This window comes from Euprymna scolopes, chromosome 30, assembly GCF_053919585.1.
Source record: "Euprymna scolopes isolate OS-2025 chromosome 30, ASM5391958v1, whole genome shotgun sequence".
Classification (NCBI taxonomy): domain Eukaryota; kingdom Metazoa; phylum Mollusca; class Cephalopoda; order Sepiida; family Sepiolidae; genus Euprymna; species Euprymna scolopes.
Genome location: NC_136511.1, coordinates 66,078,309 through 66,096,504, shown reverse-complemented (window position 1 = coordinate 66,096,504; position 18,196 = coordinate 66,078,309). Strand labels below are relative to the sequence as shown.

The window sequence follows — 18,196 nt, the reverse complement described above, 5'->3', positions numbered from 1 at the left end:
GATTACGTGTTAGTATTATTTGTTTTTCTGAAAACAATAAGTTCAATAGACAACATGTGTAGAAGTTTAGTAGTATGGGTAATGTAAGTAAGAATGGAAAGAAGGAAACTGTAACAGAAAAGAAACCGATTGTTTATCGGCCATGTTTTTTGACATCCTGTGTATTCGTTTATTCAATAAGGTATCTATTCTCGAATAAGTGGGTTGGGAGGTATCAACCAATGAGAATTGATGGAAATGTGTAGGGGAGAAATTATTATTTTGTGTAAGGGAAATATAACGTAAATGCTTTGTATCAGAGTTTATAATCCAGTTAAGAAGGGTGACTGGAGAACACAGTAAGAATGTGTATATATCTACCGGGTGTAGACTGAGACTGGTGGTAGGAAGAGTGCTGTTTATGGAGAGGGGAAAATAATAACTACTTCCTCTGTAGATGATAGCGATCGTCATGATGCCTCTCCTAGGATGCAATGTCGGGTTTTAATATAACAAATAAACGTGTCTATAACGACGGTCAAAAGTTAGATAAGATGGCTGATAATAGTTTTGACATAATTAATTTGTATGGGGCATCTGTTGTTGCAAACCTACGGTATTTTGGTCCAGAGGGGAAAAACTGGGTCTCTTTTATTATATATAAAGCAATATATTTACTGGTGTTTGTTTGTTTGTTTTTTTTATTGGTTCACGTTTATCACATTTTTTTTCTTTTTACAGAATTCATCCAAGCTCCCCAAGGCAGCATAGTGACCATTGGCCAGCCATCTCTTACGCTTGACTGTGTGGCCAAATCGGAAACAGGCAGCAGACTGCAATACAAGTGGACATTTAAGGGGAAGGCCGTCAATGAAAAGACAGATATTTTGTCGAGTCACTCTCTTTATATCCCCAAAATCCAGCCATCAGATATTGGATGGTATCAGTGCAGCGTAATAAACGAAGACGACCCACAAGATTTCCTAGTTTCTCCAAAAGCTTTTGTCATACGCTCATGTAAGTTTAATACGTTTTTACCTATCTCAAGCAAAATTATATATGTATGGGTTTTATGTATAAATATGTATGTATATATACATTGAGTAAAACGATTCATAATTGTGAATTAAAAATCAGTTTCAAAAGGAAAACAACCAAGACCAACTCCTTTTGAAACTGATTTTTAATTAACAATTATAAATCGTTCGACTCAATATTAATATAGCTCTAGGATACCTTTACCTATTGAGCTTATTATATATCTGCAGTACAATGGCATTGTTGTATTTTTAAAGTATTAATACATTTACTAATACAGTAAAATAAACTCTGCTCTTTAGATTCCAGGTCAAATTTTCTCTCTCTCTCTCTCTCTCTCTCTCTCTCTCTCTATATATATATATATATATATATATATATATATATATATATATATATATATATATATATATATATTAAAAATAATAAATGAATAAATAATACGTCCAGATAAAATTGGGCGACATTCTAAGAAAAACACCGGTTCTTCGAGGCGGAGACATAAACATTACTATCGTTTAAAAAATCAAAACAAAAACCACTTAAACAGATGAACGATAAAAACAAAGCAGTACCTATTTACTATGCCTCCCCACAGGACAGAGTTAGACACCAGGGTGGATTTTTAACGTGGAGAAAAGGTACAAAAATAAAAATTGTCTCAGTCGTGAAGGATTTCTCCTCCACCGAAAGAGAACAAGAAATAGAAGTGCAGCATCTGAAGAACAGATGTTACACTTTGATCTTGACCAAAAGGTGCAATGGATTAGGACGCTGGACTGAAATAAATAACGTCCAAGGTGCGAATCCTATCAACAGTCAAGCTACGCTGAAGAGGAGTAGTGCTCCGAAACACGCGTGTCCGCAGATTACTGTTTTTAAAAATAATTAATAAATGAATAATACGTCCAAATAAAATTGGGCGACTTTTTAAGAAAAACACCGGTTCTCCGAAGCGAAGATATAAACATTACTATTGTTTAAAAAATCAAAACAAAAACCACTATATATATATATATATATATATATATATATATATATATATATATATATATATATATATAGTGGAGATGGTAATTAATAAAAACTGAAGAAAGTGCTCAATACTGTTTTAGAGCAAATATGCGTTTTATTTTTTATTACCGTATCTTTCTGTTAAGTTAAATAATTGTTTCGGCTACACTGCCGTTTTTTTGGCCATCTGTAGCGTCCTCAGACTTTTACAGAAATGTTCAGCGATATCATCCCAAAATAGCGAACATTTCTGTAAAAGTCTGAGGACGCTACAGACGGCCAAAAAAAAACGGTCGTGTAGCCGAAACAATATATATATATATATATATATATATATATATATATATATATATATATATATATATAGAGAGAGAGAGAGAGAGAGAGAGAGAGAGAGAGAATTATACCTGGAATCTAAAGAGCATATATATATATATATATGGTGGATGTCTATTTAAATAGGCATTCCGAAGAGTTATTTGCGGGTGTACTTTCTGTGGTCGAGTGGAAGAACTGCCGACTGTCAACACGACGGTTCTAGGTTCAATCCTTGGCTTGGGAGAGATGCTAGTCTAGCAACACTGATGAGTTGTGATAGGACGAAACAGGACTGTATGTCGATGACTACAAATAGATATATATATATATATATATATATATATATATATATATATACATACCTTATTAGTAAATTACCAAACTGTCTAACCATATAGAAAAAATGTAAAGAATTAGTTTCGTATTTTCGACACTTTTTAAATAGAATCATAGTTAACAAATTACAGAAAAAAATAGTGGATAGATAAAATAATAGTGATAATAATATTAAGTAATTTCTGTGTAATTTTGTTTTTACTTTTTTAAAACAATTCGTCCGTTGAATAATATCTATCTAGCTTTACAATGTGAACAAAGATGGCTACCGGAACAAACACACGATGTTGAGTCTTCTATAAACTTTTTTCTTCCAGCAGCATTATATTTTCATGCATTTTTCCTATTCAAGCAAAGAATTTCTCATTTTTCTGAAAAGTATATGCTCGAAATGTATGTATGTATGTATGTATGTATGTATGTATGTATGTATGTATGCCTTGAACTTTCGACAGAGACAACGGATTTTCACGCGGCAGTATCATTGTTAAGCTCGACCCTTCGGACGACAAATATAAACAGAATTGGCCCAAAACATTAATTCCTTCATCCTCAACTGGGCATTTTCGAAAATCAACCGCATTTTCGATCAATGAGATTTAATTTAAACATTCGCCACTTCCGGTTTGGCGATGGACGCAACAGCAAAGACGTCGCGTTTTTTTTTTCGCGTTTTGGGGATGACTTTCAAAAATTCGGCGAAAAACTCGACCCCTCCTTGTAGAAAAGTGCCCAGTTGAGGATGAGGGAATTAATGTTTTTAGCCAATGTTTTTGATATTTGTCGTCAGAAGAGTCGAGCTTCAAAACGATACCAATCTTGTGAAAATCCGTCGCCTCTGGCACTAAGTTAATAAAATTAAGAACATAATTTTTTTCATTTCCAATTGATCAATAGTATATCTTTCCTGTGGTCTCTTGATCTTACCAGATTACAAGGCAAGAATTCATCTATTCTGGTGGAGTATCCAGCTTTGTGATGGAGAAGGTGCAGCTTGGAGAAGGTGCACCATCTATATATATAAAAGCGAAAATGTGCATGTATGTATGTATGTTCGCTTTTTGTGTATGTCTGCAAAAGGCTTTTTCCGAGGCTCTCTGGAGGGGGGCTCCGTCTTAAAACTTTTTATATCATATCTAAATGATAATATCTACGACTTAACAACGGGAGTCGCCTTTCTATTTAATTTTTCAGCTCGCCGCGTTTTCGAAAAGCGAAAAGTGGGGGAAATAGTAACTGGCTTGCAGCGCAAAACTAGATCAAATATCATGCCACTTCCTCGCACCTGTACATTTCGCTTTATAACCCGAAACTGAACACGCTTATCAATTCCTCTCCTCTCGTAGGTGGTTAGGTGTCTGGCTTTTCCCCCCTTTCGTTTCCACCTTCACGTCAAGGCGTCGGGGTTCAATCCTACCTTCCTACTAAAACTTTTTCTTTTCTTTTACATCGCCAAAACACCCGGCCAACGTTTTTTTTAACACACACACCTCCAAACACCCGGGCAACGCCGGGTACCCTCCGCTAGTTTCTTGTAAAAGCTAGTTTAGGTTAGCTATACCAAGGAGATCTTATTTGGGGCGCAAATGCTATGTTGTTTTTAGTATTTAGTCAGGATTTACTTGTAGGTAAAATATCGTTATGCCAGGTTATCCTGACAAACCCCTGTACAGAGAGACTTTAGACAATCGAGGATAGTGTCTAGTAGGCATTCTTTTCTCCAGTAGGTACCGAAGCTCTGTCTAGTAGGTATCTGAGTTCTCTCCAATATGTATCCAAGTTCTTACCCTATATGTAACATTATGTGTTGTTTTTATCCCTGCGTAAATGTCTGTATAAGCCTTGTATGTAACATTGTTATTTCAATCGCCTTCATTGTGTGATTGGGCGACTTTCAACGCTACAAGATTAGGTCCCAATTATTACGAAATTAATGTCGCCATGAGATGTACACCGATGAGATACTTGATTGCGTTGAAGGCGATTGCTATCAGTTATCGACACAAAGGAGGGGCTTGAACAAACAAATTATTTTCAAAATAAAATAAAAAGTGTTTTGTGCATATGCGGCTGCTGACTCAGCAGGATTATATACATATACATACATACATACATACATACATACATATATATATATATATATATATATATATATATATATATATATATATATTCATCGAAATAAATTAAAACTTTTATTTACATATTTAATTTTCTGGTGGTGTGAGTTTTATTTATATTTTACTAGCGGGGGTACCCAGCGTTGCCCGGGTGGAGAGAGATGGTATACTAAGGATACTGAAAACCCACCAGAAAAAAAAATGTATGAATAAAAGTAACTTTTGTTTCAATCAAAATAGCCGCAGTAGGCACGATCGAACCTCTAACGCTAAAGAGGAAAAGGAGGTGTAAAAACGTTAACGCGCTAGCTGTCACGGCCACGATGACTTATGGCATCACGACGGGTTGAAATAACGTGTTTTAAACGTACATTCAGATAGCTAGGCGTATGACCTGCAAAAAATCGCGATGCAAAAAATAACTCCTTCTTGCAAAAAAACGGCCCAGTTCACCTAGACAGAATTAATCTTTTTGAACGACTTTTACATATTTTTCATCCGAGAGATTGATCTTTCTAACGATACCAATTTTGGTACAGTTCGAGGCGTCCGTCAAAAGTTTTTGCCAGACATACAAACACACACACACGGCTACAACCACATACAAACTAACACATTTTTCCGTTTATATAATACACTAACGGAGGTAGTCTATTATATAAAATTCAGATATGAATAAAGACATGATTACTGGAATTTAACTTTCTATTATTTATTCATACATGCTCTGGAGGTAGGAATTAACATCTATTGAGCTTTAATTCTGAAAGTCTATTAATAATATATATGTGTGTGTGTGTGTGTGTGTGTGTGTTAAAATATGTTGATAACATTGAAGTAAAACTAATTTTTCAAAAGTGCTCAATATAAAGTAGAGCCTTTATAAATAAAGTTATATAAACGTATATTCAGACGACAATATCGAATCCAATCTTTTGTGCAATTATCATTCCCCACCCCTCCAATCTTTTACTGGCTTTTTCGTACAAGACAGAAAAAAATTATTTGCCTCTAAAAAAAATATAAAATTTAAAATTGAATGATGCTGGGAAAGAATGCAAAAGTTTTTCAAAATCATCTCTCAAGTGTTTGATGCACCTGCATGCTGCTTGTGAGCTTGTCAGAGCAATTTCATATGCATGGTGATTGCGCACATATGCAGCCAATATTGAATAATTAATTATAGGATAAGGGGTGAGCGCAACTGCATTTGAAGAAACGGAAAACTAACGAAAAATTTTGTTTCAAATATTTTTTTTTTTTTGCAATTGATTTTAGCAAAAAAAAAAAAAATTTGTCAAACTTTTTTTCGTGAATTAACTTTAAATAAAATATTTAGATGAATTTGCAGATAAATTAACGTGAAAAAAAACTAAATCAGGATACGAACAACAAAAAGGACGATTTCTTTTTGTTGTTCATTTTATACAGGACGGGCGGGGGTACCCGGCGTTGCCCGGGTGTTTGTAGGTGTGTGTGGTGTTAAATAAAAAGACCCCGGGGGGGGTAGGATCGAACCGGAAGTCCTAATGCGAAGTTTGAAAATAAAATCGGCCAGCCAGAATGAGTTAGAGAAAGATGTTTGAATTTATTTAAGAACGAAATTGACAGGTGCGCGGTCGGAAGTCGTCGAGCGTTACGACGACGACGACGTAGGTTTGTTTGTTATAAGCGAAGTAAAAAAAAGAAAACAACGTTAACACTTAAGCGGGGAAAAACACACACAAAAAAACTAACGTAAGGCAAACGAACGCTGAAAACAGAAAACGAACACGTGAAAAACGGCTTAAATAAGCTTGTTTCGATATTAAAATTTAAAAAATCGGTGGGTACCCGGGTGTTTTTGGGTGTGTGGTCGGGGGTGGATAAACGAAGTAAAAACTAAAAAAAACAGAAAAACGAACGTTACGTCAAAAATGGCTTAAATAACACTGGTTCAATATTTAAATTTAAAAAATCGAAAAAAAAAAAAATAGACATCTCACACCACGATTCGAACCCAAAACTTTTAGATAATGAACCAACGCGCTAATCAACTGACCTAACGCGATGAACATGAAATTTAATCAGTTTTTCAACTATTTAAAGTAAGTCAGGTCATGACGTCATCTGACGCATGCGTAGAACCGGCCGAGAGGGCCGTTTTTATTGACCCCCACCCTGTCGAAAATTGTCGATTTCGGGGTGGAAAAGTTAACGTTTTTGGCCAATTTTTCGATATTTTTCGAGCGAAGGATGGAGCTTCGATATGATACCGAGTTTGTGAATTTTTGTTGTTCTGTCGAAAGTTTTTTGCTGATATCCAAACATACATACATACATACATTTTCGCTTTTATATATATAGATGAATTGAAAGTCTTGTGATAATATTTAAGCATATGTTTGTCTACTTATTTTAAGATCCCTTTATTTAAATAGTACATGAGGTGGTCCAAAAGTCTGTTTTTATCCTTACCAAAGTTGGTGATCCAAAAGTCTTGTGATAAAATTTAAGCGTACGTTTGTCTACTTATTTTAAGATCCCTTTATTTAAATAGTACATGAGGTGGTCCAAAAGTCTGTTTTTATCCTTACCAAAGTTGGTGGTTCAAAAATGTTGTCATAAAATGTAAACATGTGTTTGATTATTTATTTGAGAATTCCTTTATTTAAATAGTACATAGGGTGGTCTGAAAGTCTTTTATTATCCTTACCAAAATTGGTGGTCCAAAAGTTTTGTCATAAAATGTAAGCACATACAAGTACATTCATCGTAGATATTCTCTCATGAATGTCTGTCTCCTTTTTTCAAACTGCATTTCCTCAGAGACACAAGCTCGTATAGCGACATGGACCGTTCTTTTGTGAGTTTGGAACTGATAAAAATAGTTACTAAGAGGTCAAAATTGAAAAAAAAAAATGAATTTGGTAAGCGTAAGTCGACTAAACATGTTATTTGTACACATGCGCAAATATATACATTTATATGTTAAAGTCGATTCATTTTTAACTATTTCTTATTCATCTGACGATAACTGAAACGGTAAAGACTAAGGATGGAGTGCTATATGCTTTGGTTTCTATTCTAGCTGATGGCACCCAAGTCATTTTTTTTTTTTACTTAAAAAAACAACTATTATATATGTGGTACAATATAATAATCGATAGGGAATTGACTTCATAATAATAAATACGAAATCTGCATAAATTAAAATATCATAATCGCTAGAATGATCTGGAGTGAGTCAACAGCTGTGCGCAGTTGACATTCCAAAGAAAGGCTGGGAAGGTAGAGCCAAAGACAAGGACAGTTGAAGGGCTTTTCTAAGGCGAGGCACTGCAGCTTTCAAGAAAAAGCCGCAGAAGATAAATGTGGAAGAAGGAAAGCGTCGTCTGCCCAGAACCCCTCTTACCAGGTATTGCCACGCCCTGGGTGTCGCAGAACGTGCATGTCGAGGATTATTCTGTACAGTTACTAGAGGGCATGTCACCAAGGACAACATTACGATCGATCCTTGGATTCTCGGAACCAGCCAAGAAGAATTTAAGATCCACCTGAAGAAGGTCGGAGGTTACATGGACCGAAACGTTGTGAAAAGGACACTCAAGATGAGAACAATTATCCGAAGAATCTAGATAATACAATTAAATTCACAATCAGTCACTAGTCGCATGTATATCCCGGCCAGAGTAAAAGATGACGTTAGGTTTTTACAGTTCTTTCAGGGAGGTATTGATGTCATCCTATATACAGCTTGGTCTTCACAAATGGTCACCCATATGATACTGACCAGGATCAACTTGCTTAACTTTCGTGGTAACATAATTATACTTTGGTAGAACCATTTTTGGACTAGGATAGCGCCTTTGGGTAGTTCCCAGAATCACACCAACATTGAATATAAAATTGGGTGTTAAGGTTATGGTTTATCGAAGGAAGAAAATGAAGGATATATATATTATGACCGGGCAACGCCAAACGCCCGGTTAGTACTAGTTACAATGCTGTAGAAACTCGGTAAAGATGGAAAGTGACATACACAGGTACGATACCAACGCTGTTTAAAGAGCGGATGTGAACTAGGTTGTTGGAAAATAAAATTAAAAGGAAAATCGGACAGAGTAAAAGAGAGAAGAAGAAAGAAAGACTAAAAAAGATTAAGAGAGGAGGGGAAGTGATAATTAATACTAACAATTTTATTTCAATTTATTTTCTTTACAGTTCTGGAGAAATTCCAGGTTCATCCCGACTCAACAATCGTCCGTATAGGGGAGACTGTAATTCTTACCTGCATCACCGGTCGGGGAGCTCCTCCTCCTCGAGTCCACTGGGAAAAGGATGGCACAATCTTTAAAGGCGGAGTCCAAAACATCAAAGTACTTCCAGTTACCAACCAACCTATGGTCACTCAGACGAAACTGACCCTGGAATTAACAGCAAACGATGTCGTGTCTGGGGAATTTGTTTGTACTTCGGAAAACAACTTTACAAAAGTGTCCTACCGGAGTAAGATAGGAGTTGTACAATCTGCCGGTAAGCATCTTCCATTTTTGTACTTTAATACTTATATTCCAGGCTTCATCTTTTCTCGGTCCTGGATATGACCTTAAACTATATCCGATGGCGAGGCCCCAGCTTACGGGCTTTGGGGAGTGTGGAGCCACCCTTCAATTGCCATTACTCCCAGGTCTACTCTGACCCGGAGTGGTAGTACCTGTTAGGATTCCAACTATGGGTTAAATAGAAACCGACTTGAAAAAAATATATATTCTATTAAAAAAGTTTTCTTTGAAATAACTGGATTCGGCATTAAATAATCTGAAAAGGGTTCATATACCGTAAAACAAAAACAACCAACCAAACCAATCAGCTTTTCTCTCTTCGGTTGGTGAAGGAGAGATCTTTGTGGTGCGGTCCCTGGCCTTGATATGCCAGCAGCATTAACCCTACGCAGGTTGAACCGGTTCCTCCAGAGGAGGAAGTGTCAAAGAAAATATTAAATTCATATTTCTGATTTTTTGAGATGATGATTGGGTATTCATACAATTTGGATTCTTCGGACTACAGTTCTCAGCTTGAGAGTCATTTTCACAACCTTTCTGTCAATTTAAACTCTGCCTTTCTTCACAGGTAACTTGTTAAACTCGGAAATGTTTCTGTAGAACTCGGAATATAGACAGAATTTCGAACAGAAACCTTTATTTACTTCACCAGAGTAGCATGCTCTCATTCCATCACACCCGACATGATAGAGGTCCTAAGTAATTTGCAATTTCAACTGTTGCGTTGTTATATCATAAAGGATTGATTGTTTGATTATCTTATCAGAGTTAATGTCGTTGTATGTGTGACATGCATTCTCAACATACCTTCTGCGTCTTGTTGGTCCATCTGGAATCATCTCGTCTGGAGTGAGACTGGTACCTGTTTTTGGGGACGAAGATTCATTTCACTCCAAGACAAGAAATTGGTTCTATAGTTTTTTTTATTCACCTTCCAGATCAATCGCAGAAGAATGGAAAGTGACTTTGGCCTGTGTGGTTCCTTCTTCTAGGTCTTATTTCTACCACGTCAGCGTTCGTTCCCCCCCACCAGCGAAGGGGAGGAGACAACGGCAAAGCCATCCGCTCTCTTCCAAGTCCCAATCAAATCTCTCCGATTCAGCTAACCTGATCACATGACTCACACGCAATCCGATCAGCTGATCTTGACTTCCGGTCAACGTGTCTACACTATAACTCACACTCCTCCCCTCTCTCCCTCTTGATCCATTCTATAACATAAGGACCCATTGTGCAGTGTTTAGAGTACTTGGAAAAAATAGTTGCAAAAGTGGCACTTTGGTGTAGGAGCTACTATTTGGGACATAATTGCAGGGATACTATGTAGGGAGTTTAGCAGCAAGATGTCTGTTTACATTACACTTGAACTTCTGCATATCAGTACAGTCAAGGAAGTAGGAACCCAGAAGGGAATTGCAAAGTTTAGCATTTCTGAAGAAGAAACTATTAGAGTAGAAGACTTTCTGGTATCTGGGGGATCTCTACTGTATAGGGGTGGTATTTTGCTGCTTGTTGGATTTGTCGGGAGTATTTCCATCATAGGAATACAAAGGCTTAAATACTTGTAAAACAGGCATAGGGATGCAACATAGACTCGTTACTTCGGGGGCTTGAAACGACTTTGATTGAAAATACTTTGAGCTAACACATTCATATGTTACATACATGTAAGGACACGTGGCGCAATTTTGCTAATACACCTTTTTTGATTAACGTTGTGTTTGTTTTGAATATTACCGGCCTGCAAGGCTATGACAATAACGAAAAATCAAATATAAACAATGTAGCCATCACTGTTGGTAAAATAAGAATTATCAACTCTTACATTCCCCCAACAATTCCATTCCTCTTTGGCAAAGGACATTTTGCAATGATGTTTTGTTATAGAATGGAGAGAGAGAGAAAGAGGGAGAGGTGTAAATAATATTGTAGACATGTTGACCGGAAGTAAGGAAGTAAGGGTCAGTTTACGGATTGCGTGTGAATCACGTGATCAGGTTAGCTGAATCGTGGAGATTTGGTTTGGACTTGGAAGGCGACAGACGGCTTCACAGACGTCTCCTCCCCTTCACTGGGAGGGGGGACGCTGACGTGTGTAGAAATGAGACCAGAAGAAACCACACAAGCCATAGATTCACTTTCCATCCTTCTGCAAGACATCTGGAAAGTGAAATAAACTATAAAACCAATTCCTTGTCTTGGAGTGAAATGAATCTTCGTCTAAAACAGGTACCAGTCTCCCTCCAAGACACGAGATGATTCCAGATGGACCACATCTACGATGTAGAAGGTATGTCTGAAAATACATGTACCACACACACACACACACACACACACACACACACATACACACACAACGGCATATGAACAAATAGACAGAACAACTAGACGATCACACGACGTCAACCCTGGTTAGACGATCACACACGATCCCCTTTATAATATAACAACGCAACAGTTTTATGGACTCCCAGTTGGTGCTAAAATGTTTTAAAAAGTCATTTCAATAAATTCTGTGTTTGACTTGATTATTACTAACTTAAAATCATCTCTTCCGTAGTTTTCGTGGCCGTTGGGGCGCTAATGATCTAACAATCAGCTTTCTACCCCCTTTCGATCTTCCATCTCGTTAAGCGTGCTACTCAACAACAGTCCGGGGCCCACTTTCGCATGTTGTTCTCCAAATCTCTTTCTTTCTTCTCATCCTCGTAGTTAGATTTACTTGTTTTATCAAATAATAAACGTTTGGGCGATCTCATCTTAAAAATAGGGGGCGAGAAAGAATGTACAAGGTAATCTCTAAACGTTTTGCTGACCAACGATATCGAACGTTTTACTTATTATCAAGTGATTATTACTTTTCGGGCGATTTTCTCTTTTCAAAACGTGCATTGGTGATAACGTACTACAAATTATTTGCTGCTCCCTGTATACATCTTTTTGTGTCTTTTGTTGAAACGACCAGTCTTTCTGCATTCTAGTTTATGGTGGTGGTGCTGTAAGATAGGTGATGGGCAATGCCAAAAAATATCGGATGTAGGTGCACACACACAATGTCAGAGATTAGGCGAATGCTTAGCGATGACATCAACTTACATTCGATTGAGAGTCAGAGTCATTAATACGACCTAAAAATGGAAACAATCGGACGTCCTACATTTTAACCTGGATTTGAATTGCTAAAATCGTAAAACAATAAAACAATAGACATTCCTATTTGTTAATGTAAGAGCAACCAGAAATAAACAGACAGACAGGCAGACAGACAGGCAGGCAGAGAGATGTATGGGCATTCTGTCGCCACATCCATCCAGCACCTTTCCATTTCACATCTCTCTCTCTCTCTCTCTCTCTCTCTCTCTCTCTCTCTCTCTCTCTCTCTCTCTCTCTCTCTATCTATCTATCTATCTATCTATCTATCTCCTTCTCCTATGTCTGCCTCTAATTGATAAGGGTAAATAAACCGTATTGTTTTGATTTAAATAATTGATTAGTGTGAATTTAAAAACACAAGTAAACAAACGATCTGATTGGAAACCTGTGGTGTTCTCTGGAAGCTGAGTGACAACAAGTCTCCCCAGACGTCCAGCTCTCTCCACCTCCTTCGATAGTATTTGCAAATGAATTTGCGTCGTCGCAACAGCCTTTACCATTGATTTCTCGCTGCCAGTGGCCATTGGTTTATACTGGAATTTGAGTGGCACTAAGCCTCTTCAAGGTCCCAGTTCTCTTCGCGCTTGTCCAGCCAGAGTCTGGCCAGCACTCTCTCCTCGGTCTTCCAATCCTTCTTGACCGTTCTCGACTCTTTGATATCACTTTTCGGTGATGAGAGAATGGGAGGGTGTGCATGATGGAGGTGTAGAACTTGTAGATATGCAGCTTCAGTGTTCTTCATTCCCTGTAACGCTTCTTCGTTATATGTTCTTCTTTTATTATTCTCCGCATTCAAGGGTTTTTCTTAATATTTCAGCTGTTTTCATTATCGTTAGTTGTATTTTTGCAGCTGTTCCTCTGATTCCAATTTCTGACATTCTTTTTTCGAAGTTTTTCGGAATTGTTCCTAGTGCTCCTACTATTATCGGTACTATTTTGATTTTTTTTTTTTTTGCATCATCCACATCCCTTTTAACTCTCTGGCTAGCTCTGTGTATTTGCTTCGTTTCTCCTTTTCTTTCATACTCATCCTGTGGTCAGCTGGGACAGCAAAGTCTACGATTTGACAGGATTTTTCTTTCTTGTTTATTATTACGACATCTGGTCTTATTATTATTATTATTATTATTATTATTATTATTATTATTATTATTAAACAAATCAGGGAATTGGATGAATGTCTAAGACTATCAGGTATTTAATATGAGAAAGATCGCACTAGTATGTTACTTTCTTTTTGTCCTAACAAAGAAAGATAGATCTCGTCTAAGCTGCAGATAACCATTTTTCATTCTTGCATTCTCATTGTCCGAATCTATCAACCCTAAAGAGATTTGATACGTCCGTGATTTTCTTAATGGCTGTCATTTTTGATTTAACAAATCCCTTTCCATGTATGCATTTGCAACTTTAAGCGTTAGTCGTGCCGTGAAGAATTATAGATGCCCTGCATGAATGAAATTTTATACGCGATTCTTTGCATATAGTAATACTCTTGTCTATCTTGTTTACTGAATGGCGTATCCGACTTTATTCACATGAAGTCTTCATATTTTCTTTGAAATATTTGCTATTTATGCTCTCAGGATTTCTGCGTTTTCTTCCATGTCTCTCTCGTTTTCTTTTTTTTTTTTTTTTTTTGTTTTTTGTTTGTTTGTTTGTTTTTTTGTTCCAAATAAAGGTATTCAAGTTATTTACAGTAGTCTCAAGACGATGTTGTCACGTGGGAGGAAGGTAAATACTAACCACACTAAGTTATTAATTAATTATTAACTAATTATTTTATATATTGACAATTGATCATGTTTTGTTGTTTCTTAAATCTCGTTGCCAGATTCACCTCTTATTGACAAAATGATTTTTTCAATACACACGGTTCGGATATTTAGCACTAAGAAATCCACTTTCCCAAGCTTTACCTTCTTCTTTCGAGTAGGGATTGATGTATTGATAATCGCCTGAGGCGGCCTTACTAAAGAACTGGGTTGCTAAAGCATTTTGGAGGGCTAGAGGGTGTTTTTTTTTTCAAATTCCTGTGGGGTGTATAGTTAGAAAAGAAGAAAAAAAAGAAAAGAAAAAAGAAACGTACCGGTCGTATCTGCATCGCTCTTTGGGAAAGAAGAAGGAAAGGATGGCCAGCGCATTTGTATACGCGAAGGGCATCTTGGGAAGGAAGAGCATGATGGGAAAAGCTAAAAAAAATTTTTCCTGTCTCTTCCTTTTTTTTTTTTTAGATAGGAGGATATAAAAGCTGGGAAAAATTCCCGGGGGGCGGCAGAGAGAAAAGAGTCGTGAACATCTTCTCTTGAAAAGAAGTTCGTATTGCTGACGTTCATATTGTGCGGTGTGACATTGGTGGCGAGAGGCCAGGTGTGGTCGATTGGAAAAGAAGAGGGCAGAAACGTGCTGTTGTCGATAGAGTGAGTCACTCCTTCCCGCACCCCAGAACCGAATCCTGATTATAACCGTAGAATTCCCACTTTCCTAATTTGTTTCACATCTTCCTATGGTGGGAGGGAGATAAATGCTAACAACACTAAATTGGATATCTACCAAACCAGCAGAATCCTGGTCCTGAAATACGGTAAAATCAAGCAAAAACTATGAGAAAAATAAAGTATAACATTGAAATTTTTATTATTTAAATGATTTCACTTATCCAACGTTTGAAAAGTTGGGCAGATCCTTAAGTAAGTCCTTCAAAGAAACTTAATGAAAGAGCACCTTGATCCTTGAGATCTAACTGAAGTAAAATAAAAGAAACAGCATAATAAGTTATATATAAGTGACAACAGCATATTCCTTTTCATTGTTTTGACTCTTGAGTATATATCCGTTACTATCTTATATTTTTATATAGACGGATGTGATTCTCAATATATCTTCTTGTCGGTGATGGTTATGGATGGTTGGTTGTTAGGCAGAAAATGCACGCACGAGCATTCAACAGGTTGGTTCTTCTCAGATCTAAATCGTCAACCAACAACGATATCCTTTTTGGTTTTTATTATATAACAATTTTGAACCACCTGAAACGCTCCCCTTAAGACGGCATTGTCACTGTAGGCACACTTCAAGAGCGTTTTATTCGGTCATTGTCGTTTTACTGAATTGACCTAACTTTGATTACACCTGTGTAATCCTTTTGCATTTAATAATTATTTTCCTGTTTCTTGCATTTGACCAAGTGTACGCTTTTATTAAAATCATTTCTCGGTACACACGGCTTAGATATTTTTACTTAAGCAAAGAAGTGAATATCACTAGAAGTTTACATCCCTGTGAATTAAACCGATGTGATAGTTGAGAAAAATATCTTTTTACGAGTTTTGCTCAAACGTACTTCCAGCATGGACCTCCATAATAACGTGTCACCATTTTAGAGACCAAAGGCGACGAACAGAAGAATGACCTGCCAAAGTTCAATGTGCTTAAAGTTCAGGTCACTGCCACTAAGACCGTTAAATATTCCAATACCAAAAGATGGGAAATAGAATTACCAAAAAGAAAAAGAAGAAAAAAAAATGAAAAAAAATAGACGAAAGAGAATAAATCGTCAGATGATAAAATGAGATATGTTAAAACTTTCTGGGAAGTTCAATTTTGAATAATTTACCAACTGATACGTTCTTACTCAATAACTGAACAGTTTGTCTGTAGACAATATACAAGTTAGATTTTATTATGTACAAGTATGATTCTGTAGTAGTAAGTCTCCGTTGGTCAGGCTCAACTATGAATAATGCATCTTTAGCCTGTTTGTTCAGCTTGATCAACTGAGGCAGTGCTGATTGTGGCTAAAGACACCAGTGTGGAAGTAGCAGTTAAAATTTTTATTTCACTGGGAAAAAGGATAATTAATCAAATGAGACCTAAAAATAACCGTATTTGGATCTTATATATATATATTCAGGGTTCGAATCGTTCGACTGGTAGTAATCGTGACACCCTGCACTGAAGAATCCCGAAAGGATGAAACACTAGTGTCTGTAGGTATTTAATTATTATAGTAAAAAAATAATTATGACAGCCCCTTTAAGAAATTCGTTTCTTATCGTTGAGCACTTTCAGTTGAATTAAAAAAGTCGGTCAATTTAGCTCTTATGCGTAGATCATCGTAAAACGATTTGATCACTGTCTGCCTGACGTAATCAACATTTAAATTAAAATGTTTAAAATTCAACGCTATTTCACGCGGTTAATAGTAGCCGAATGGATACGGCCTCCGCTAATCGAGCCAGAGATGTCTCGTGTCGCGGGGTTCGAATCGTTCGACTGGTAGTAATCGTGACACCCTGCACTGAAGAATCCCGAAAGGATGAAACACTAGTGTCTGTAGGTATTTAATTATTATAGTAAAAAAATAATTTTATAAATATATATATATATATATATATATATATATATCAACCAGATGTAAAAGCTCGATAAAACCAAATAGGAGATAGAGCTTATAATAAGAGCAAGTAGTTAATAAAACATGTTAAAAAACACTTTGAAAAAGAGTTAAAAAAACCTATGTAATTTGAAAAGGAAACACTAAATAAGTGGATAGTCCTTAATTCGCGGAGTTTCGAAGAAATACTTTCCTTCTCATCAGAGAGTAGGATTTAGCAAAATGCAGGATCGGATTTTGCTTGCAAAAGTATTTGGTGAAACTACAAAGATCTTACTTGATAAGATTGGATTGATAAGATTGATTGGATTTTACTTGTGCGAATGGAAATTTAATTAACTTTCTTGGATTTACATTTTTGGATTTTACCGTCATTGGATACTTTACCTTTCACCAGACTATCCATTCACGTGAAATCACTTTTTTCTTCACCCTATTCCCTATGCTTCACTTTTTGTTATGAAGTAAGATCTTTGACTTACTTGTAGTTTCACCAAATACTTTTGCAAACAAAATCAGATCCCGCATTTTGCTAAATCCTACTCTCTGATGAGAAGGAAAATATTTCTTCGAAACTCAGCGGATTAAGGACTCTCCACTTATTTCATGTTTCCTTTTCAAATTAAATATGTTTTTTTAACATGTTTTATTAACTACTTGCTATTATTTATATATATATATATACTAACAGGGATACCCGACGTTGCCCGGGATTGAAGAATAATCAACAAATTTTTCACATGCCCATATTTTTAGTGTCATCGAAATTAGTGGAATCTCCCATTTTTAAATCAAATCGATTGATTGCCTGCTCTAGTTGGAGACCCCTCATGGTGCACCGAGAGGAAATTTCACATGCCTCCTCGCAGTGACTTAGTCCACAATACGTTGCAGTTTATATTGCACTGTAGAGAACCTACTGTTGATTTTATAAAATTATATTTTGTATATAATAGTTTGAATTAAAGTTTAAAATGTAAAAGTCGAGTATCATTGTTCAACTGTGCTCTAAACAGAAGCATTCATTTCGAACGTACCCCTGCCATGTCAAAGAACATACTATTGGTTTTATATGCTTGGCCTTACTGCTTGTGCGATGATAATGACTTGAATTTAAGTTTTAAAATAAAAAAATCAAGTATCATGTTGTATGTGTGCTTTCAACAGAGACATTCATTAAAAACGCGCCTCTGTCATATCAAAGAACCTGCTGTTGATTTTAAATGTATTTTTTATTTCAAACAAGGGTGCCTCTTTCAGGCGATCGGGATTTACCCCCCACATTAAAAACTGACCTT

At 36.4% G+C, this 18,196-nt stretch overlaps 1 protein-coding gene across 1 annotated transcript in view; it reads left to right on the top strand.

Annotated features, from left to right (window-relative positions):
- Positions 1-518: 518 nt before the first annotated feature.
- LOC145254833 (neuronal cell adhesion molecule-like) overlaps positions 519-18,196 on the top strand; it is an 898,760-nt gene continuing 881,082 nt past the window's right edge. The window contains exons 1-2 of the mRNA XM_080113668.1: positions 519-996; positions 9,009-9,320. Coding sequence (XP_079969794.1) covers positions 534-996; positions 9,009-9,320 — 775 coding nt within the window. The 5' untranslated portion in view covers positions 519-533. The remainder of the gene's footprint in view (positions 997-9,008; positions 9,321-18,196) is intronic.